This window comes from Babylonia areolata, chromosome 31, assembly GCF_041734735.1.
Source record: "Babylonia areolata isolate BAREFJ2019XMU chromosome 31, ASM4173473v1, whole genome shotgun sequence".
In the NCBI taxonomy this organism is placed as follows: Eukaryota; Metazoa; Mollusca; class Gastropoda; order Neogastropoda; family Buccinidae; genus Babylonia; species Babylonia areolata.
Genome location: NC_134906.1, coordinates 3,998,494 through 4,023,411, shown reverse-complemented (window position 1 = coordinate 4,023,411; position 24,918 = coordinate 3,998,494). Strand labels below are relative to the sequence as shown.

Sequence of the window (24,918 nt, the reverse complement as noted above, 5' to 3'; positions counted from 1 at the left end):
GATGACTATGGCTTAGGCTAAAGGCTGAACGTTCTGTAGCCTTGATTGGATGACTATGGCTTAGGCTAAAGGCTGAACGTTCTGTAGCCTTGATTGGATGACTATGGCTTAGGCTAAAGGCTGAACGTTCTGTAGCCTTGATTGGATGACTATGGCTTAGGCTAAAGGCTGAATGTTCTGTAGCCTTTTATGGCCATCTGGGCGGTGATTTCATCAGTATCAGTATCAGTAGCTCAAGGAGGCGTCACTGCGTTTGGTCAAATCCATATACGCTACACCACATCTGCCAAGCAGATGCCTGACCAGCAGCGTAACCCAATGCACTTAGTCAGGCCTCAAGAAAAAAAAAAGATAAATACATAAAAATACTACTACTACTACTACTTGAAGCTGGAGTAAAAAGTCATGGCTTATAAACCGAACTTTACGGTAATTAACCTTCACCAGCTGGTCAGGTACCCATTCACATCCAAATAGAGTGAGAAAAATTGGAGGAAATTGCCTTTCCCCAAGGATGGTATGGGAAGGCAGGGCCCAGGCTTCACCTCATGATTGAAAGGATTTAATTTTTTACATAATCTGTGTATTCACTGGGTATTTATGACATTAAAGAAAATGTCGCATGGGTTTGTGTTGGAAGATCACAATGCTTCAGTTGGGAGCTGCGAGCTGTGTTTTCTTATGAAAATTATCAGTTCTTATCAATACTTAATATAAGCCAGACAGTTGAACATGAAACGTGTTTTGCATTTCTTGAAGCGATCTAAGTCACACAAGATATTTGTCTTTCCTGGTGTTATGACACTTTTGGCAGTATTTGATTGACGTTAAAATTTAACATCAGTTCACTAAAGTGATTTTGTTAATGTGTACGCACATGCATGCCCAAATGATGACTGTGTGTGTATTGACCATTCAGTTAAAAATAAAATGATGTGAACTTGATTCATGTGAACGGATGTGTGTTTGCAGGCATGCTGGCATGCATTTCTGCTCTTGTATATATATATGTGTTGTTCTTTTTTCATTAGCGGGCTGCAACACCTGGGTTTATAGCCGAGTGGTTAAAGGGTTCGAATCGCGATGGCGCCTGGTTGGTAAAGGGTGGAGATTTTTCCGAAACAAGAATATACCCAGCATGCACACCCCCGAAAGCAGAGTATGACTGCCTACATGGTGGGGTGAAAACGGTCATACACGTAAAAGCCCACTCGTGTGCATACGAGTGAACGTGGGAGTTGCAGCCCACGAACACAGAAGAAGAAGAAGAAGAAGTTCAATGGATAACACAGACATGGGACTCAGCATAATCTTCACAAGGATCACTCCGATTTATTGGAAATAGTGTCTGCGGCTCATTGTCTCTTATCACAGACAGACACACACAAAAAGAACATCACACAAAAAAAATGCATCTTTTTCTGTTTTTTTCCTTTCCACTGTTGAAGAGGAACAAGTGGCAAGGTTTCTCTCAAAGGTTTTGTTTTTCTCTCTCTTTTAAACTGAATTCCACTCCATCATTTCTCTTTTTAAAGACACATTTATTCAAGAACAACACCAGGAAAGAAAAAAGAAAAACAAAGCATAAAAATAACATTTGTCTGATGTGTCGTTCATCTGTCGGGATCGACGAGGACCATCTAGTCATCCTGGGGGTGGGTGAGTTGGGCTCTGTGGGTTGGGCTCTGTGGGTGCGCAGATGACCGGTCAGGCCAATCCGCGCTCGGAAGGTTCTGACGCAGCGTGGACAGGGGATGGTGGCCGCTGTCAGGAACTTATTGGCACTGCTTTTCCTGGCCTGTCCGCATTGCTCTGCTGCAGCGATTCTGTTGGCCTCACAGGATTTGGCGCCTTTGTGGACAGCTGAACGCCACTTTGGTCTGTCCATTTCATTCAGCTCCCATGTGTTGTGGCTAATGTTGAAGGCCTTCAGAGAAGCTTTCAGAGTGTTTGATGTAAACCAATAATAAACAAAAGACTGGAGTAAACACTCCCACATTCCTCTTCAAGTTTTTGCTCTTTTAACACCACATGCCTCTCCACCATTTCTCTCATTTAAGGCACATATGCATTCAAGAACAAACAAACAAACAAACAAAAAACCCCAAGAAAACATCCACCACAAAACTAGGTGACACTATGAAGAAGACTTGCACACACTCTCAGATGTCACAGTATGAGTATCTTGTTTGCTTGATTTGTTTCACTGAGTTGTACCACATTCACGTGAACCTCTTCACTTGGGGCTGAGGCCTTCATGTGAATAAACCATTCCGATAGCACAGTTTAACAAAATGAGGGTCAGACGACTCTCACTCCCACTGACAGACCACTCCCAGTGTAATATATATATATATATATATACAGTCATTTGGATGAGACGTTAAACTGAGGTCCCGTGTGCAGCATGCACTTAGCACACATAAAAGAACCCATGGCAACAAAAGGGTTGTTCCTGGCAAAATTCTGAAGAAAAATCTGCTTCAATAGGAGAAAAAAAAAACTGCACGCAGGAAAAACTACAAAAAAAATGGGTGGTGCTGTAGTGTAGCGACGCGCTCTCCCTGGGGAGAGCAGCCTGAATTTCACACAGAGAAATCTGTTGAGACAAAAAAAAATACAAATACAAATACATCAGCTGGCTGACAGAGACTCCGCCTTCTTGTTGAGGGCCTGGGAGAGCTCCTTCACCCTCTCCATCACCCTCTCGAAGCTCCTGGGCGCGATCCTTCCCACGAACTTCTGCAGGAACTTGTCCGGGTGCCACCTCACCTGCTGCTCTCGGGTGAACTTCCGGAGGTCGGCGGTGGCCCAGTGGTCCTTGTCCCCGAACAGCACCTCCATGGCGTGCTCCACGCTGCCCTTGCCCGGCCAGGGGATGTCCCCGTAGCTCAGCGGTCGCTCGCTTTTGTCGGCCAGGGCGGCTTGGAACCTGGCCTCGTAGCTCTGTCTCTGTTTGTCCAGAGCATGGGCGGCACGAGCGTTGTGGATGGCCGCCTTGGTGTCGATGCCAGAGCTGCTGCCTCTGGGGACTTTGGGGCCGGCGCCCGGGTGGTCCGTTGTCGGGGTGGTGAAGGTGGGTGGGGGGCGCTTTCTCTTCTGGCTGCCGGAGGGGTGGGACGAGTTTTGGTTGTGGTGGAAGTGGTGGTGATGTCGGTGCATCTCTCTCCCCATCCGCTCTGACCAGTCTCTGAACGTCTCTTTACGCCTCTCTTGTTCATAGTCTGCGAGGGAAGGGGGAGGGAGGGAGCATGAATCAGTGGTGTGGTGATGTATAACATTCATTACTTTTAAGTTCTGCTGCTACAACTGTCAAAAGACATGCACGCACTCACACACACACACACAAGAACACATGAAATGTAAAATTATTTCAGTTCAGCTGTAACAACTGTCATAAAACACAAACATACACATACACACACAAGTATACATGAAATGTAACATTACTTCACTCATAACACACACACACACACACACACAATAACACATGAAATATGACATTACTTCAGTTCAACTATCACTTCAGTTCAACTGTTATAACAGTTTTAACACACAAACACACAAACAAACACACACACAAGTACACATAAAATGTAACATAACTTCAGTCAAGCTTTTATAACTGTCATAACACACACACACACACACATATGACTTGTAACATGACTTCACATCAGCAGCAGCAACTTTAATGACACACACTCTCATAACATGAAATACAACTTCAGTTCAGCTTTGACAACCCTTAACACACATGAATGGCATGTAACATGACTGCAGTTCAACTATCAAAACACACACACACACACATGACATGTGACATGACTTCACTTCAGCTGTAACAACTGTCATAACACACACACACACATGACATGTGACATGACTTCACTTCAGCTGTAACAACTGTCATGCATGCACACACACATGACATGTGACATGACTTCACTTTAGCTGTAACAACTGTCATGCATGCACACACACACATGACATGTGACATGACTTCACTTTAGCTGTAACAACTGTCATGCATGCACACACACACATGACATGTGACATGACTTCACTTCAGCTGTAACAACTGTCATGCATGCACACACACACATGACATGTGACATGACTTCACTTCAGCTGTAACAACTGTCATGCATGCACACACACATGACATGTGACATGACTTCACTTCAGCTGTAACAACTGTCATAACACACACACACACATGACATGTGACATGACTTCACTTCAGCTGTAACAACTGTCATAACACACACACACACACACACATGACATGTGACATGACTTCACTTCAGCTGTAACAACTGTCATAACACACACACACACACACACATGACATGTGACATGACTTCACTTCAGCTGTAACAACTGTCATAACACACACACACACACACACACATGACATGTGACATGACTTCACTTCAGCTGTAACAACTGTCATAACACACACACACACACACACATGACATGTGACATGACTTCACTTCAGCTGTAACAACTGTCATAACACACACACACACACACACATGACATGTGACATGACTTCACTTCAGCTGTAACAACTGTCATAACACACACACACACACACACATGACATGTGACATGACTTCACTTCAGCTGTAACAACTGTCATAACACACACACACACACACACACATGACATGTGACATGACTTCACTTCAGCTGTAACAACTGTCATAACACACACACACACACACACATGACATGTGACATGACTTCACTTCAGCTGTAACAACTGTCATAACACACACACACACACACACATGACATGACTTCACTTCAGCTGTAACAACTGTCATAACACACACACACACACACACACATGACATGTGACATGACTTCACTTCAGCTGTAACAACTGTCATAACACACACACACACACACACACACATGACATGTGACATGACTTCACTTCAGCTGTAACAACTGTCATGCATGCACACACACATGACATGTGACATGACTTCACTTCAGCTGTAACAACTGTCATGCATGCACACACACACACACATGACATGTGACATGACTTCACTTCAGCTGTAACAACTGTCATGCATGCACACACACACATGACATGTGACATGACTTCACTCCAGCTGTAACAACTGTCATGCATGCACACACACATGACATGTGACATGACTTCACTTCAGCTGTAACAACTGTCATGCATGCACACACACACATGACATGTGACATGACTTCACTTCAGCTGTAACAACTGTCATAACACACACACACACATGACATGTGACATGACTTCACTTCAGCTGTAACAACTGTCATAACACACACACACACATGACATGTGACATGACTTCACTTCAGCTGTAACAACTGTCATGCATGCACACACATTTCTACACACAAAAGAAAGACAACAAAAAACAAAAAAATAACATGAAGAAAATTATTTTTGGCAATGTCCTGTTCACCATGACCTCAACAGATAAAATCCACGATTAGTTTCTTTGCAAACCTCCTCCACCCCCCCCCCCTCCCCCCCCTCCGAACCCTATAAACTTATCTCCCCTCCGGTAAAAGGTAATAAGACAACCTGACTCACCGTCATTATGATCATAGCGTCCATAAAAATCGGCGCTCTCATCTGCAAACTCTCTGGCCAGCCTCTCGCTCCAGTCATCCTCTTGCATGAAAGGACCAGGCGACTCACTGTCAGACGCCTGCAACACATACCAGCAGATCATAAACTGTGACGGTTGCAGAGGTCGAATGGTTAGAGTGCAGGAGCCAGCTGCATCGCTCGGACGGAAGAGCCTAGTACGGTCGTAACCCGGTATTAACTGTGTGCCGTATGGAACTGACCAATGGCGTAGTTCGGTCAATGAACCGAAAAAGGGGATGACAGTGAACATAGAAAAAAAAACAGGCAGAAACAAAGAGAGTGACAGAAAAGAGGAAATTTCTAGCACAGAATTTCCAGAAGGCGGGGATGCTATTTAAACTGAAAAACCCCGGCATCCCCACGGGGGGGATATATGTAGACAGACAGACAGACAGACTGATAGATATATACATACTAAAACCACACACAAAATCCACCTGCATGCACAAATCCTCCCACTTCAACCCTCCACCCAAAAGCCCACACTCACTCCACACAAGATGCAGACACACACACACACACACACACACACACACACACAACCACACCTTGGCTGCTGAACATGTGCACTTTTAAAAAATAGCAAAAAAAAAAAAAAAAAGAGAGAGAGAGAGACAGCAAGTGACAGGGAGAATGAAACAAAGGAGTCAGGAGGGAGGGAGAGAGACACAGAGAGAGAGAGAGACACAGAGAGAGAGGCTTGGACTTGTAGACAAGTCTCACCTCAGAATCGCTGCTGTCGCTGTCAGTCTCGGAGGGCGTGTCGCCTGTCTGTATGTGACGGTTCAAGAGAGAGAGAGAGAGACACACACACAGAGACACAGAGAGAGACACAGAGAGAGAGAGAGAGAGAGAGAGAGAGAGAGGCTCAGACCTGTAGACAAAGTCTCACCTCAGAATCGCTGCCGTCGCTGTCAGTCTCAGAGGACGTGTTGCCCGTCTGTATGTGACGGTTCAAGAGAGACACACACACACACACAGAGACAGAGAGAGAGACACAGAGAGAGAGGCTCAGACCTGTAGACAAAGTCTCACCTCAGAATCGCTGCTGTCGCTGTCAGTCTCAGAGGACGTGTCGCCCGTCTGTATGTGACGGTTCAAGATGGTCAGCAGGGAGCAAAGGTCAGCCCCACGACGATCACAGAACTGGACGGCATCAGGGAACTCTTTCAGCAAGGGGATCACCACATTCCTGTACACTGAACAGATGCCATGCTGGGTCTGTTAGCGCCAACCGTTACATCACCAATGTCTGCTATTCCTTTATCTATTCATATTTATAAATATTTATATAAATATTTATATATTTATAAATATTATTATTAGTAGTAGTATTTTTTTGTATTCATCTATTATTTTTTATTTATGTATTTTATTTTAATTTTATTTTATTTATTTATTTTATTTGGTTTTATTTTATTTTTAATTTTTATTTATTTATTTATTTTTTTCTTCTCAAGGCCTGACTAAGCGTGTTGGGTTACGCTGCTGGTCAGGCATGTGCTTGGCAGATGTGGTGTAGCATATATGGATTTGACTGAACGCAGTGATGCCTCCTTGAGCTACTGATACTGATACTTCTCTATTTATTAACTCAATGATTTAATGATGTATCCATTTACTTTTTTTCTTCTTCTTTTCCTCACGGTCTGACTAAGCGTGTTGGGTTACGCTGTGGTGTAGTATGTATGGATTTGTCTGAACGCAGCAACGCCTCCTTCAGTAACTGAACTGAACTGAACTGAACTGGTCACATCAATGCTTAGGTCACTTGCTCCTTTTAACGGTCAGGGGATCACGATGTTCATGTACGCTGAACAGACGCCATGCGGTGTCTGTTGATGCCGACAGTCTGGTCATATCAACGCTCACGTCACTTAGTCCTTTCAAATTCAAGTTCAAAAACACTTTATTAATCCACATGGAAATTAACGTGTGCAATCACACTCACAGGCTCGTTGTAGACACCAACATGAAAATGAACAAGTGTACCATAAAATACACTAAAACAAGTCCGATATAAACTGTCAGTAGCTGACTAAAACAACCCCACACCCGCCACACCCCCACACACATGAAGACAATAAAATATTGCACAACAATGTATACCGATAGAAAACATCCAGCAAATAAAATATAAATATTTAACTTCCCCCCCCACACCCCCACATATGTGTAAAGACAAGGTAGTGTACAACAATGTTAAAAAAACCCAAAAAATCTAACAAATAGATCGTATATAATGTAAAATGCACACACACACACACACACAAACACACACACATGACACGTTAAGACAATAACGTACTGCACATGTATTTCAGCAGCCAGGTTTGGTTCAGTTGCTCAAGGAGGCCTTGCAGTGTTCAGACAAATCCATATATACCTACGCTACACCACATCTGCTAAGCAGATGCCTGACCAGCAGCATAACCCAATACACTTAGTCAGGCATTGAGAAAAAAAAAGTCATCAAATTAATGGATAAATGAATTAGAATAACTAAGCAAATAACTCTAAAGATAAAATAAGATAAATAAAAAATAGGGAGAAAACAGATAAAGAAATAAAATGAAATGTTAAAAAAAAAAAATCAATATGATTTGTTCACTGAAACGATGCAATATATTGTGTAGCACCAACAGCAATTACTGTATTTTGTGGGCAATAAAGCAATACTCCCCCCCCCCCCCTCCACTTTAACCCAAGTGCTTTTTCTAATATGATGAGTCTAATGTGCAGCTAAAACCTGTCTGAGTGAAGCTGTGAATCAGATTTGCATCAACATGGTGGGCGGTTTGACCCGGATGTATGACAACTGGAAGGAAACTGTGAGTGTGAATCAGAATCAAAAGAACTCACAAACAGTCCACTTTCGAAAACAGATCACATTAACACGACAAACTGACATTCAGGGGAAGGGGGGATAGCTTCGATATCCCTTCACTCAGATCAGTGACTGTACCACTAACAATGAGTGTGCTGAAGAATAGTTGACTTCATCAAGTTTTTGCGCCTTATACATATGATTATTAATAGTAGTAGTTCTCTTTTTTTATATATTTATCTATTATTATTATTATTTTTTTCTCAAGGCCTGACGAAGCGCGTTGGGTTACGCTGCTGGTCGGGCATCTGCTTGGCAGATGTGGTGTAGCATATATGGATTTGTCTGAACGCAGTGACGCCTCCTTGAGCTACTGAAACTGAAACTGAAGAAAAAACCCACAAAAAACAGACCACGTTTGAGTTGCTGCCGATTAAACAATTGGATTATGATGCAAACTTTTAAGACTGAAAGCTATTTAGATAGCTTTAAACAAAGGGAACAGGAATGCTGCATTTGAACCAGGCTAAACTGAACCTGTGGTGGCTAAAACAGAGACTGCAAAGAGATCTGATCAGCTGCCTGCCACTAAGAAAGATCAGTAATGTCTGTTCACATCAACAGTAGCAGGGCACTTGGTCCTGGTGCACCACAACATATGACTGTTTATCAAGAGCTCTGCAAACACTCTGGAAGGTGTGACATGCTTTCTTGTTTAAACAACAACAACAAAACATAAGAAACAAAAAAAAACTCCCACTGATTTTCAGGTGTTTTTTTTTTGTTTTTGTTTTGGTGTTTTTATTTTACAGCAAAATGCCAGAGCAAAGAAAGATGTTCAAATGTGGTACTAGATGTAGAAAGTGTGACATTTTCTTGTTTCAAGAAAAAAAAAAAAAAACCCCAAAAAACTTCTGTCAAAGAAGGATGCTGATAAAGTTCTCTGAGACATGTGTTATGAACCTTGAAGGTGTGAGGTATATGTTTTCTTATTCCAAAAAGAAAAAAAAAGAAAAGAAAAACAGGCGCCCTTAACATAAGGAGTTAATTGAAGTGGTTTATGCAGTGCTAATACTTGCTGAAAACAAGACCATGACACGGACACAAGACCAAAAGATAACAGGCCACGAAGGAAATGGGCCGTTCACGCACAAAACAATGGGTCACTGTCACATCTCCTCAGACTGGATGCTGAGTCACACAGTCAGGATGTAGCACAATCCACAGAGCTTGATGGAAATGCACTTTCTGTTTCGGTCGTTAATGTTAGTCAGTAGTGTGAGTGTGTGAGTGTGTGTGTGTGTGTGTGTGTGTGAGTGTGTGTGTGTGTGTGTGTGTGTGTGTGTGTGTGTGTGTGTGTGTGTGTGTGTGTGTGTGTGTGTGTGTGTGTGTGTGTGTGTTTGCGCACGCGCAAGTGTACATGTGTGTGCATGAGTGCAACTTCTGCAAGCATATGTGTGTGCATGTGTCAAAGTGAGTGCACGTTAGTGTGTGACTGTGTGTGTGTGTGTGTGTGTGTGTGGTGTCTGCATTAATGCATGTATACAGTGTGTAAGTGAGAGAGAGAGAGAGAGAGGAAAAAAAGAAAAAAAAAAAAAAAAAAGAAAAGAGAAAATGTCAACGCGTCACAAGTCACACTACTTCAAACGTTTCTCATTTTAGTTCACGACTGCCGAAGGCAGCAGGAAAACTCGACAAGTCATTGAAGAGCAGCAGAGAACACTGTGTGTGGTTGGTGGAACATAACTTGTCTTCCTCAAGGCAGTGCTTTTACAGGCATGTACATGCATGTGTATATATATATGCTTATTGTGTACATATTTATTTGTCTGTCCGTCTTTCTCAACACATGCACACACACATTTTCTCTCTCCCTGTCTCCATCTGTCTATCTGTCTGTCTCTTTCTCACACACACACATGTAATCTTTATCTATTTCAAACAGATATCGTATCATTTCCTTGCTCGTGTGCTTGCGCATGAATTTTGACAAAATCCTTCAAATAGGGATGGTATGTGTGTTCATAGAGATATGTGAAAATGGGTGTAAGTGTGTGTAAGGATGAGTTATGATGAGGGTAGTGGTGGGAAACGATGAGAAGTTCAGTTCAGTTACTCAGAGGCAAATCCATACAAATAATAATAATGGATACTTATATAGCACACTATCCAGAAATCTGCTCTGGGTGCTTTACAAAAACGATTTTGTTAACATAAAACATTACATCAATGTCACATACACACACCAAAATGTGACTACACACGCACACACACACACACGCACACACAGCATACATACATTTTAACATACATGTGTATCTAACATCTACCCTAACACATATGCACACATAGGCAGGCACAAACTTACATAAACACACGCACACACAATGCACATTCATATACATGCATGTAGTTATGTACACATACATATGTATACACACATAGTCAAGCACAGCCAACAATGAGAAATGATGCAAAATTGTGTATATTGGTGTGGAATTAGTATTGGGTCTTCACCATCCATGTCACATATATATATATATATATATATATATATATATATATATATATATATATATATATATATATATATATATATATATATATAAAACATTTTGAGTCAAATTCTCTCAGGAATGGGCTATGTTTGCACTTATGATGATAGGGGCTGTTGGCCTATGTCATTGAAATAATTCAGTGTCAGTGTGTCTTTCAAACACACACACACACACGCACACACACGCGTGCACAGACACACACACACACACACACACACACACACACACAAGCACACTCACATGCACACACATACGAACAATTGCCACATTTTCTAGAACTTTCTGACATTCATTCTGAAGAATGTGGTTACTTTTCCTGGAAAAAAGAATTTCTCCTGTCTCAAATGCTCTTCTTCAACCACTCTGTTTAGTGAGCAGCAGCAGCTAAAACACAAAATTACCTAAAGCACATATTTCTATTTCAAACAGATCCCAAGCATGCAGACTGTTTCAATGTCTAACCATTCAAAACAAACAAACAAAAACAACAACAAAAAGACCCCAGACTATGTGGTCACTTGTGGCTGGCTCAGTGGTTGTTTTCACAAGTGTTCAGCTTCAGTCCTTTCTAAGGGTTTCTAAAATCAACGAGGTGAGAAGGTATGGAGACTGAGCCATATAAACATATGATACATCCACACTTGCTTAAAGAAAAAAAACAAGAGGCAAAGCCCTCACAACTCACTTGTGCTTCACGGTTTATCCAGTGAAGGAACCATGAGGAGAAAAAAAAAAAAGAGATTAAAAAATCGTTAAAAAGTTTTCTAAGAAATTCTGTTTTAATTTCATGCATCACACACCTTCTGCAGCTTCTACAGATGGCAAGTGTAGAGCTCTGTCGATCGCTGCGTGAACCGCCAGGTCTCCTTTGCTGTCCACATGTGATGCTGACACCCCATGCTTCAACAAATAGCTGGAGAAAATCCACAATATAACAAACTGGTCATGAGCATGTAACAACCTGACACATCTTGCAACTGTGTAGTTCTTTTTTTTCTCAACATTTTTTATTCAGACAAAGGTTTACAGACACAGAATTTATATGTTTTGTGCATTAGAAAGTATAGGGTAAGCATATAATTAAGTTCTTAGTACTGACAAATCTATAACAGCAAAACAATATATGTTCAATGGCAAAACTCCAAGGTAGCATTGTATAGCTTAATCTTGTATCAAACAGTTTTAAAGTGCCCATTTTCCCACAAACTTGTTATATTCCATAGTTATGTTAAAGGCATACTTGTCTACTTCCTATGCGTGTTTGAGGTCTTTTTTTGAACATTTGTAGTGTTGGTTTTCCTTTGCTGATTCTACATTTGTATACATAGAATTTAGCTATCAATAAAATATATGAGAAACATTCATCAGTTTTCATTTTGTTATGTCCAAAAAGCACCAGTGAACTGTGTAGTTCTTGTATACATATGTATGCACTACGTAGCAGTGGTGTCATTAGTGCTGCAAATGTGGCTTTATGCAAATGCAATCTGCAAATGCGGCAAAGCAGTAAATTCTCCAAAATGAACACATTAGTCTTTTAGAGTGCAAACATATAATGTATACATTGTGTAGGCTTCCAAAACTGTCTGATTCAACAGAAATGGCTCACAGTTCATGTTTGTCAAAGCTGAGGGCATTGAATATGGAGAGGTTTCTCCTAACAATATACCAACATAAACTGAAAAAAGCTGGGTGTTGAAGATGAAGAAGCTGGTGATATATGTGCATCAGCTGTGGGAGAAACAAAAAGAAAAGAACACTTCTGAATTTTGGTCAATGATTTTCTCATTCCAATGAAATCAATTTTTCTATTTCCTCCTAAATGATGCACATGGCATGCTGAAATCCTCCTGCAATAATTAGCAGAAACTGCAAAATGTCAAGGACATCTTAATTCTCATCCATAAGCAGAAATGAATGTAAAAAAAACAAAGACTGCTCCTTGGCTTGGTTAAAATGAATATAATATATACTGGCTGTGAACAGAAATTGCCCTTGCACTTCAGAGCATCACTTGATCACTCCTGTACATATATTTCTACTGGCACAATTTTTTGTCAAGATTGTTCAATTTCAATTTCTCAAGGAGGCATTGCTGCGTTCGGACAAATCCACACACACACATATATATATATATATAATATATGCTACACCACACCTGTCAGGCAGATGCCTGACAGCAGCATAACCCAACATGATTGTCAGGCCTTGAGTGCATGCTTATAAGTTATATTTGTGTACCTGTTAGAGTGGATTTCTTTTTACATAATTTTTCCAGAGGATAACACTCTTGTTGCCATGGTTCTTTTTCAGTGCGTCAAGTGCATGCTACACGTAGGACCTAGGTTTATCGTCTCATCTGAATGACAAGATGCTCAGTTCGATTGCATTTGAACAATAGTGTGTTCATGGTTTTACAGTTGAATTTCTAACTTTTTGTCATATCCATCTGTTGATCACACTCGCAGACACAGGGTCCATTTTGAGGGTTGGACCAGTAGTGCTGTCAGAAACTAGCTTCTAAAAATGGCAAGGCGACAGGGATCACCAGGTACACTGATATACAAAAGTGAATCAATCTGATTTCACATCAAAACTATTCAACTTCTCAATCATATGGGTGTGGGAGCAATTTTAAAAAAAACAAAAAAAAACTTTGAAACATTATATTTTTTACCTCCATTTATTTCATTCCACCCCTTCAAGCATATATATAATAGTATTATTAGTAATATTACTATTATCAGTCATAACATTAACAGTGCTACACATAATAATTTCACATTAAAAAAAAATGGACATAATTTTTTCACAAGAAAAAACAAACTAACAAACTTGGCATATATGTCACAAATTATCCCTGGGCTTTATTGAATCTGTGTGAGTGAGTGAGTGAGTGAGAGAGAGAGAGAGAGAGAGAGAGAGAGAGAGAGAGAGTGTGTGTGTGTGTGTGTATTTTGGCCTTCATGATAGAAAAACTAAATAAGAATCTTTTTACTTAAGTAGATCAATAAATATATTGATAGTACAATCATACCCCAAACAAATACACACTGTGTGTAATTAAATATATACTTATGAAAATTAATCTGTTGAATTATGTTGGTTGACTAGCTACATGGTGAAATACAGTATTATTAACAACTCTTTGAATTTTGATGCCTCCATTTTCAGTGGAAACTCTAACTTAGAAGGTGCGGGAGTTCCAGTCCCTGATGATGCCCAACAAAGGTTGTTTTGTTTATGTGGTTCGCTTATTACTGTTCCATTATTTTCACGTATGATGAACAAAACAACAACAACAACGATGTTATTTACCTAATGAAATGGCCTTGTCCGTGCTTTGCAGCGCAGTGCAGGAATGTGCGTCGCTTCGAAAGCTGAGTGTTTTTCAGGTCAACTTCGTATTTTTTGACGCATTCTCTGAATTTTCTTGGCCTGTCCTCTTTGATATAGTTGATAAGTTTGATAACAATCTTATCCTTTGTTTTTTTCGGCATCGTTCACTTTTGATTCAACGTCGGTCACATGTAAGCTGCGGAAGATTGTTTTCGTTCGCGATAAGCCTACAAGCATTCACTCCCTTCGCTTGAGCGGGGGAGAAGTTGCATGCAACATTGATAGAGTTTCGTTTACTCTCTTCTTCGATTATATCAAATGGCGTTTATGAATATGGATATTCGTTACTATGATTCTAATAAAATGGAAAATTGAATAAAACGTTCTGTGTAAAATCATATCAAGAAACAATAAAATAATATTTTCAATTATTCAAGTATGGATTATCCCTTGACGCATGCGCATCTGATTTATCTGTCCTCGATGTTTTGACATGAAGGCTGATTAAAAACCGAAGGGTAAAAATGTTGACCAAAGACTAATCACTCAGGCCACCAAGACCTTGACATCCCGTAAACCAGGTGAGTAAATGTAGTAGCAGGCTAATGGGTATTTGCTGAAAGGTTTGGTAGTGTTCTGATTTTTGCAATGTTATCTACTGGTGAAATTTCTGCTGGCTGACCCCTCCCCCTTGACCATCAGCGCAGTTCACTTGGGGAGAATATTAGAATGCCGTTTGATTTTTGTCAGTTCGTATCAGATTTTACTTTATGTTTTGCACGATTTTTTAAGTCATCACGATCAAGACGGTGCTAAACACAAGTGCTGACACTGCAAGCCAAAGTGAATGGCAAAGTTCCTGTTTAGTACAAGTGAAGTCATGATTCCGTAGGCCCAATCCATGTCGGAGTTCTGGCAAAACCAAGTTACAGTAACACTAAAGCTATGAGCGTAAGCAAAAGTAATTCCGTAGTTTGATGAGCTGTCAAGGTTATATTCCATTATTCCTTGTTACATTTCAAAAATGTAAAATTTAACCACACGTAATTTCGTAATAAAACAGTAACCAATGCAAATTCTAAGATAACAAAAGTTCTTGAAAAGGGTATTAATGGGCTGGCAGGCTCATGGAATACACCAGTTCCCTGTATCTACTGAGAGTGGTAGTTCTGCTACTAGTACTATCTTAGTATCAAGCTCTTTGACCATGGTTCTTAAGAATCATGGCTGTGTCATAATTGTATTGAAGTAGAAATACCATAGCAATACTCACAAAATCATCATGATTTTTGTCTGTTTTCCCCTGTGTAATGCTAGGAAGCAGGGAGGGGGCACAATACGCCAATAGCTGAGTGGTTAAAGCGTTGGACTTTCAATCTGAGGGTCCCAGATTCAAATCTCGGTAATGTAGCCTGGTGGGTAAAGGGTTAGTCAGATTTCCCAGGTCAACATATGTGCAGACCTGCTAGTACCTGAAACCTCTTCACGTGTATACGCACACAGAAGATCAAATACACATGCTAAAGACCCTGTAATCCATGTCAGTGTTGGTAGGTTATGGAAACAAGAACATGCACAGCATGCACACCCTTCTAAAATGGAGCATGGCTGCCTATATGGTGGGGTAAATAAACAAAACGGTCATACAATAAACTGTTACACGTCTGTCTGAGTGTGTGTGTGTGCATGCCTGAAATCTGATTGAATAACACAGGAAAATAAATGATGAGCATCCAATGGCAGCCATCAGTCAAACTCTTCCCAAGTAGGCAGCCTGTTGTGCAAATGACCCCGAGTTTGTTAAGAGCTTAGAACTTGGTCCACGGTCAGGGATAGGTGCTATATTATCTTCTTCTTCTTCTTTTACGTTCGTGGGCTGCAACTCCCACGTTCACTCGTATGCACACGAGTGAGGATTTTACGTGTATGACCGTTTTTACCCCGCCATGTAGGCAGCCATACTCCGCTTTCGGGGGTGTGCATGCTGGGTATGTTCTTGTTTCCATAACCCACCGAACGCTGACATGGATTACAGGATCTTTAACATGCGTATTTGATCTTCTGCTTGCATATACACATGAAGGAGGTTCAGGCACTAGCAGGTCTGCACATATGTTGACCTGGGAAATCATAAAAATCTCCTGAACCCACCAGGCGCCGTCACTGTGATTCGAACCCGGGACCCTTAGATTGAAAGTCCAATGCTTTAACCACTCGGCTATTGCGCCCGTCGGCGCTATATTATAAATATCCTTATAAAATCAAAAATTTTTGACTGTTTTTCCTTCATGATGTCAGGAATCCGGGAGGGGGGCCAATCATCGCCATGAGTCTCATGTCAGACCTGTCGGAGCTGAGCCAGCACCTGCAGCAGGAGCGCCTGTTCGTCTCCACCGAGAGGGAGCAGCTGCAGCGGCTGTACGAAAACGTGCGACAGACTTCGGAACGACTGCTGCACGTGGCCTGGATTGGTCGGCAGCAGAAGTCCATTCTCAGCACGTGTGTGTCGCACGGCAGTGATGCCAGGAGTGTGGATGTGAGTCTGCAGACTTTACGTACTTACAGACTTAGTAGATTAGTCGCTAGGGGAAAGAGGGTGAAACTGAAAGAGGATCAAACTGTAATGATGTAAGGAAATGATGATGTTCGTCCTTCACTGGAATAGAAAGATCACTGTATAATGCTTTGCCTTATTTTTCTTTCATTATTATTATTATTATTATTTTTATTTTATTTATTTATTTTTTTTACAGAATGCTTAGTAACAGTATTGTTGAATGATAAATCTTTGCAGGAAATTCCCCCCTCCCTGGCCCCCCACCCCGCCCCTCTTCCCCCACTCCAAAAAAAAATGCAACTCTTTTGAATTAAGACCAGAGTGCTTGTTAAGCGCTCACTGGTTTCCATCCATACTGTGTCAGTTTCTGTTTCATGATGCGGTTTTTATCTCCATGGCCCAGGTGTGTGGCTTGAGCAATGAGCTGGAGAACACCAGCTTTGTGGACTCGTACAAGCACTTCAGCCACCATGACAGCAAGTACGGAGATGTACTCAAGTTTCTGTGGGAAAACCCAGCAACGGTGGGTCAGTGCATCTATGAAGGGGAGAAGTCCGGCCTGCCGGGGATGGATCGTGTCATCACCATCATCACGGCGTCTGTGTATGGGGGGTGTATGTTCCGTGAGGACGAATCGGCCATGCTGCACATCCTGAAGCTATTGACAGAGCTGCAGGTCAGGTGGTTGTTTTTTTCCGTGTAGGTGTGTGTGTGTGTGTGTGTGTGATGTGTTTGTGTGTGTGAGTGAATGTGTGCTTGTGTGTGTGTGATGCGTGTGTGTGTGTGTGTGTGTGTGTGTGTGATGTTTGTGTGCTCATGTTTGTGTGTGTTTGGGAGGATGGTAGGGATCTACTTAGATTAGATGGTACGGCTGCATTGTGTTGCTGCAGAGATGATCGTCTAATTCTTTGTTCTTTCAGTAAGTTTCATTGAACAGATGAATCGGATGAAGTAAGTTATATTGATGGTGATGCACTATTCCCTGGGAGAGTGGCCTGAATTTCACACAGAGAAATCTGTTCTGACAAAAAGTAATGAAATATACAAATTATAAATAGAATAGAATAGAAAACAATACAATACAATATAAATTACATTAGGATACAATGCATTGCAGTACAGTACAATGCAGTACTATACTATACAGTACAATACAATACTGTACAACAATAGAAAACAACACAACACAGCACAACACAATACAATGCAGTGTAGTGCAGTGCAAAACAATATAATTACTTATATAAAGTTATAATGATACTGTAAGTTGAAATCATGTTTGTATGGAAACAGGCGCTCATTTTTGTGTTTGATAAGTTTTTATTGGACTTTACACATAAGATTATATTTTAGGGAGTTTATACATTTGTAATTGTATTGTTTGTATATGGGTTTGTGAACAAAACAGGCATATAGAGATTGGTTGTATGATACAAAGAATTCCCCTCTTCCCCCTTTGAAAAAATAAAAAAAACAAAAAAAAGAAAAGTAAACCAGCAACAACAACAAAAATACATTCACAAACACACACACAAGAATAGGTACATCAAATCAAGATTAAGCAAACAAACAAACAAAAAAAAAAAAAAATCCCCAGTAAAATAAATGGAACCTTTTGTGCAGGTTGCAAACGATGAGAACCCACGGCGCTTGCTGCGGCGGGGAAACTGCGCCTTCTCTCTGATGTACAAGCAGCTGTGTGACTCGCTTTTCTCCGCGCGACTCTTCCTGACAGCAGCTCTTCATGAGCCAATCATGCGTCTGCTGATGGAGGATGAGTGGTTCTACGACATCGATCCTTCCAAGGTAGGTCTGGTCAATGGAACGTCTGTGTAGAGTGGTTCTATGACATTGATCCCTCCAAAGATAGTTCTGGTGTATTGAGAGCCTGTATATAGTGTTCGATGACACTGATCCTTCCAAAGTAGTTTTCATGAATTGAAAACCTGTATAGAATGGTTCCGAGATAGGTCTGGTTAATTGAACATCTGTGTATGATATTGATCTTTCCAAGGTAGGTTTGGTCAATAGAACACCTTTATAGGATGGTTCTATGACATTGATCCTTCCAAGGTGTGTCTGGTCAGGAGAACACTTTCACAGGGTGGTTGTGTGACATTGATCCTTCCAAGGTAGGTCTTGTCAATAGAACTACACATACTTTACCGTGACCCACTAGTGCAGACTCCGGCAGGGACCAAGGGATGTCTGGTTGATAGAACACCTTTATAGGGTGTTTCTATGACATTGATCCTTCCAAGGTAGGTCTGATAAATAGAACACTTGTATAGAGTGGTTCTATGACATTGATCCTTCCAAGGTAGGTCTGGTCAAAAGAACACCTGTATAAGGTGTTTCTATGACATTGATCCATCCAAGGTAGGTACAGTTAATTGAATACCTGTATAGAGTGGTTCTGCAACATTGATCTGTCCAAGATAGGTCTAGTCAATAGAACATATGCATATAGTGGTGGTTCTATGACATTGATCCTTCCAGGGTAGGTTCGGTCAAAAGAAGACCTGTATAGAGTGGTTTTACGACATTGATTCTTCCAAGCTAGTTTGGGTCAATAGCACACATGTATAGATCCTTTAACTGTTCATCTGTTAGTCTGCATATTGATCAGTCAGTGGATTTGTCTGTTTCAGTGTAGTGTGTGTGTGGGGGAGTGGGGAGGGGGTGTCTTTTTTCATCTTCATATATGAGTAGTTGTTGGTTTTTTTAATATTTTTTGCATGCATTATTTTGCTTCATGGGACTCTAAAGAAAACCTTTGGCAAGGGGATTCTGAGAACTGGGAAGAATGATAGTTCTTGTCATTTGGAAAACAATCAGTTATTCATGTGCAGTGCCATTCATGAATGCTTTGTCTTTGGTTGACTTAGAATGGCTGGTGTTTGTGGTTTTTCTTTTTTCACAGCGTTTTTTTTTTTTTTTTTTTTTTTTTGAAGTGCTAATTCTATGCCATATGTGAATCTGTTGTTGGTTGTTGGTGAAGTTTAAGCTAGGCTAGTTCACTTGATGCAGGGCACATACCAAAGCAAATCTCAGAATCATTCATATAGTCACAGACAGATTCTGTTACTATCTCCTGTACTCTCATACATAGGGTCATTTTGAGACAGTCACATATACACTTCAATGCACATGTATGTATGCTCACACACACACATATGTACATATCCTGGCACACGCATATTGCATCATGTATGCAGACTGGGACGCACATAAATAAAACAGATAGATTCACAGAAATGGGTATAGAATTACACAAATTGGGATCGTGTATAGACACTGCCATCAGAGTATCAAAGTACACAATAATAGCTCAGAGAAAGAAAATATACACCAATGCAAAGGCATCCATTGACATATACATGCTTTCACTTGCAGAAATACGCATACACTTTGTGCACATAAATACATACGTACACTTGTACGCACACACATGCAAGATCCTAAAAGACACCTACACACAGACACGCGAGCACAAGGATTCACAGATATGTAGTTTGGTGTCATATACTGTACCATGTCAAACTGATGCAAACTAGGCCTATCGGTTTGCTCTGCTTGGCCAAATTTCACGCGGCTAACAGTGAAAAGACGAGCCGTCTTGCCCCGGTCCGCTCTCAGCCAATCAAACGCCTCTAAAAGCTATAAGCGCTGAATCATTTCTTTGGCCAAAGCTCTCCACGCCATCTTGTCAGGTTTACGCTCTGTCTCATCTTACGCTTTTTTTGGCTATTAAGCGTATTCATTTGGCCTTATTTTGCTGCCTGCGGCTTGTCTGTATTGTATTCTTACATTCTGTGTACTCGATTCGACTTGGCCCCCTCGATTCGTTCGTTTTTCTCTGCCTCTAAATTGATCCTGTCTTTCCTATCTCTGTTGGGGGTCGGATTTTCGCTGGGTGCCTAAGCGTGGGTTCCATGCCTCGTATGCCATACCACGAAGGCAGGGATCATGATGCTGGGACTGAGACTCGGCAAGAGACTCCCTTGGTTCAGCATTAGCAGTATTCGTCAAAGGACTTTGTTTCTGTCTGTTTCAGGCCCTCGTGCGCTTCCCGCCTAAGGACCGCCTGAAGCGGTTTGGGGATCCAGGCACGGAGGAGCACAAGAAGAAGCAGATGCACTACCGCAACTTCATCGTGGAGAAGCTGGTGACGCTGTCGCAGCGGTTCATCACCAACATCAAGGCCAACCTCCACTGCTTTCCCCCTGCCCTGGCATGGCTCATCTCCCAGGTGTTCACCACCCTCACCGCCAGCGGTCACCATGACCCTGCAGAGGTCAGTCTGTCCCTTCATTTATTATTATTTTTATTTTTATTTTTTTCATCATTTATTTTTCATCATTCGTAGCAGTCACCATGATGCTGCACAGGTCAGTCTGCTCCCCCACCCCCTGCTTTATTATTTTGGTAAATTTTGCACATGTGCACATGCACTTAAGTGCATAGACATTAGATGTTTAGCAAAATTCCTGCTGTGCCTGAGACTGTATATAATTTTCAATATATGTTTGTATTTATACAGGCACTATACCCTTCCCTCCTTCCCAATATTCTTAGTGACCCTGATACTAAAGACTTACTCTGTTTTGATGATTTCTATTGTATTCTGTTCTGTTTATTTACTTCTGCTGCATGCCCTTTGTGTGATGAGGACAGTCAGTCCATATATGTCATGACCATTTTGCACACACTGGTGGTGTACCCACCATGTCATGATCAGTTCAGTTCAGTACAGTGCAACACAATGTGTGGCAGGTGCGGGCGGCGTGTTCAGACCTGGTGTTTGCTCTGTTCATCTGCCCGGCCATCTGCGACCCAGAGCCGTACGGCATCACGTCTGACATCCCCATCAGCCACATCACCCGCCACAACCTGATGCAGATTGCCCAGATTATCCAGGTTCTGGCCATCTCCCGCTGGGATGACATTGACCCCAAGGTCAAGGATCTCTATGGTCGTTTTGAAAAGGTGAGACGTCGTTTTGGCTACATTTGGCATACTTACCTCGCTTCACAGTGTTGTCTTGTTATTATTTTCAAAAGGAAGTGATATTGATTTATGTGAAATTTAGAATAGCAGCGATCAGATTCAGAACATACTATCACAACTGAAAAAAAAACACAAACCTAAGATACTTTGAATATCTCATAGTGTCACAACTGAAAAAAAGCAAACAAACCTAGAATACTTTGAATATCTAAGCCTAAAAAGAAGTGGATTTAAAAGAAACACTGACGGGCGCAATAGCCGAGTGGTTAAAGCGTTGGACTGTCAATCTGAGGGTCCCGGGTTCGAATCACAGTGACGGCGCCTGGTGCGTAAAGGGTGGAGATTTTTACGATCTCCCAGGTCAACATATGTGCAGACCTGCTAGTGCCTGAACCCCCTTCGTGTGTATATGCAAGCAGAAGATCAAATACGCACGTTAAAGATCCTGTAATCCATGTCAGCGTTCGGTGGGTTATGGAAACAAGAACATACCCAGCATGCACACCCCCGAAAACGGAGTATGGCTGCCTACATGGCGGGGTAAAAACAGTCATACACGTAAAAGCCCACTCGTGTGCATACGAGTGAACGCAGATGAAGAAGAAAAAAAAGAAACGCTGTCCAAACAAGGGATGCATGTCTCCTCTTGTCAGCAGATGGAAAACAGTGCAGATGTCTACCGACTCCCAGTTTGACCACTCCCTGAGTGCCAAGTGCGTGCTTCACTCAAGATTCCAGTTTACCGTCTCATCTGAATGGCTAGATGCTGGTTTTGATTTTCCAGTCAAACTTGTGAGAAAGGGCGAGGCTGGGATCAGAACCCAGACCCTCATAGACACTGTATTGGAATGATTCAGCGCTTATAGCTTTTAGAGGCGTTTGATTGGCTGAGAGCGGACCGGGCCAAGACTGCTCGTCTTTTCACTGTTAGCTGTGCGAAATTTGCCCAAGCAGAGCAAACCGATAGGCCTAGTTTGCATCAGTTTGACATGGTAAGTATATGTAACACCAAACATGGAGTATAATACAAACTCCTCCTATTGGCTGATATGGGTCTTAGCTAGTATTTGTATTTGTGTTTGTATTTTTTTTTTATCACAGCAATTTCTCTGTATGGAATTCGGGCTGCTCTCCCCAGGGAGAGCACGTCGCCACACTACAGCGCCACCCATTTAAAACAAAATTTTCTTGCGTGCAGTTTTATTTGTTTTTCCTATCCAAGTGGATTTTTCTACAGAATTTTGCCAGAAACAACCCTTTTGTTGCCATGGGTTCTTTTACTTGCGCTAAGTGCATGCTGCACATGGGACATCGGTTTATCATCTCATCTGTATGACTAGCGTCCAGACCACCACTCAAGGTCTAGTGGAGGGGGTGAAAATATCGGTGGCTGAGCCGTGATTCGAACCAGCGTGCTCAGATTCTCTTGCTTCCTAGGCGGATGTGTTACCTCTAGGCCATCACTGTACATAAATTGTGAGCTGTGACCTTTTTTTTTTTTTTTAAATTTTATTTCTTTTTATCACAACAGATTTCTCTTCTATCCCTTCTTCCTCCTGACCCCACAGTGTTGTCTTACCCATTGTCAGTACTGACAGTGCCGGGTGGTCGCTGTGCGCGTGTTTCAGGGGTGTATGTCGTCAGTGCTGGATTTTTTCCTGGAGGGGTCGTGGGATGATGCCGTGTTGTCACAAGGCCTGACACCCCCCAACCTCCCCATGAGGTCCGCCATGCTCATGACTCCCACCAACATCAGGGAGCTGGTGAGTAGTGTGTGTGTGGGCGGAAGGGTAGTTTGTGCGTGTGTGTGTGTTGTTGTTGTTGTTGTTTGTGTGTGTATGTGTGTGTGTATGTGTGTTTATGAGTGTTGTGTGTGTGTGTGTGTGTTTTGAGTGTGGTGCCTGTATGAATTTGTTGTGTGTGTTGTGTTGTGTGTGTGTGGGCTCGCGAATGTTTGTGAGTGTGTTGTGAGTGTGAATTTGTTCTATGTGCGTGCGTGCGTGTGTGCGTGCTTGTGTGTGTGACTGTGTCCTATGTGTGTGTACATGTGTGTTTGCGTCTGTGTGTGTTGTGTGGGTGAGCTGTGCATGTCTTAATTTGTTGTGCCTGCGTCACACCTGCCAGAAATTAATTGTGTGTGCACTGATCACCTTCCTGCGTCACACCTGCCAGAAATTAATTGTGTGTGCACTGATCACCTTCCTGCGTCACACCTGCCAGAAATTAATTGTGTGTGCACAGATCACCTTCCTGCGTCACACCTGCCACAGCCTGAACGACAAGCACCCGGGGAAGAAGGCCCTGGAGCTGTTGCTTAGCAACCTGCCCCATGACATCCCCTCCTCCCCCGCTGACGGAGCGCCCCCCACCTCCTCCCCGGCCACCGGTCTCACCATCGACTCCATGCTGTCGGCCATTGGGGCTAGCATACCTGGCACCGCCCCTGACACGCCAGGGTCTCAGCGAAAACTGTTCAAGGGAAAGCGTGAGTAGTGGAAGGGGCAGGAGGGTGGTGGTGGGAATGGGTGGGGGCGGTGGGAGTGGGTGGGGGTGAGGGGTGTTTGGATTCCTTTTGTCTTTTTATTGTGGCTTGTGCTTTTTTTTTTCTTTTTTTTTTTTGTTTTTTTTGACGCACAGACATATAGTGAGACATTCGAGGCATACAGAGACATGTACAGATTCACATACACAAAGAGTCAGACACACACGCACACACACACACACACACACACAACATACACAACACACACACACACACACACACACACACACACACACACACAAAACAACACAAAAACCAAAAAAAAACCACACACACACACCATACTGACCACATCAAAACACTTAGAGAAAATAAAAAAGGAACGTCAGCTGAAATTACCTTGCCACAACTTTGGTCACATGTAAGCAGAAATTGTCTTGATTTGTCAGTAAACATTCCGAGATAAACTCTTGGAAGACAGAA

At 42.0% G+C, this 24,918-nt stretch overlaps 2 protein-coding genes across 2 annotated transcripts in view; one reads left to right on the top strand and one right to left on the bottom strand.

The window, feature by feature from the left end:
• Positions 1 to 1,307: 1,307 nt before the first annotated feature.
• Positions 1,308 to 14,606, bottom strand: LOC143275955 (NF-kappa-B inhibitor-like protein 1). Its single transcript, XM_076580304.1, has 5 exons — positions 14,366 to 14,606; positions 11,848 to 11,960; positions 6,698 to 6,861; positions 5,603 to 5,720; positions 1,308 to 3,224 (listed from the first exon to the last, which is right to left on the bottom strand). The coding sequence occupies exons 1-5, from the start codon at positions 14,545 to 14,547 to the stop codon at positions 2,635 to 2,637; spliced, it is 1,167 nt and encodes a 388-aa protein (XP_076436419.1). The 5' UTR covers positions 14,548 to 14,606; the 3' UTR covers positions 1,308 to 2,634.
• A 265-nt stretch (positions 14,607 to 14,871) lies between these two features.
• Positions 14,872 to 24,918, top strand: part of LOC143276259 (GTPase-activating protein and VPS9 domain-containing protein 1-like) — a 46,943-nt gene continuing 36,896 nt past the window's right edge. The window contains exons 1-8 of the mRNA XM_076580745.1: positions 14,872 to 14,967; positions 16,685 to 16,922; positions 17,347 to 17,619; positions 18,567 to 18,749; positions 21,001 to 21,240; positions 21,720 to 21,932; positions 23,582 to 23,716; positions 24,195 to 24,438. Coding sequence (XP_076436860.1) covers positions 16,713 to 16,922; positions 17,347 to 17,619; positions 18,567 to 18,749; positions 21,001 to 21,240; positions 21,720 to 21,932; positions 23,582 to 23,716; positions 24,195 to 24,438 — 1,498 coding nt within the window. The 5' untranslated portion in view covers positions 14,872 to 14,967; positions 16,685 to 16,712. The remainder of the gene's footprint in view (positions 14,968 to 16,684; positions 16,923 to 17,346; positions 17,620 to 18,566; positions 18,750 to 21,000; positions 21,241 to 21,719; positions 21,933 to 23,581; positions 23,717 to 24,194; positions 24,439 to 24,918) is intronic.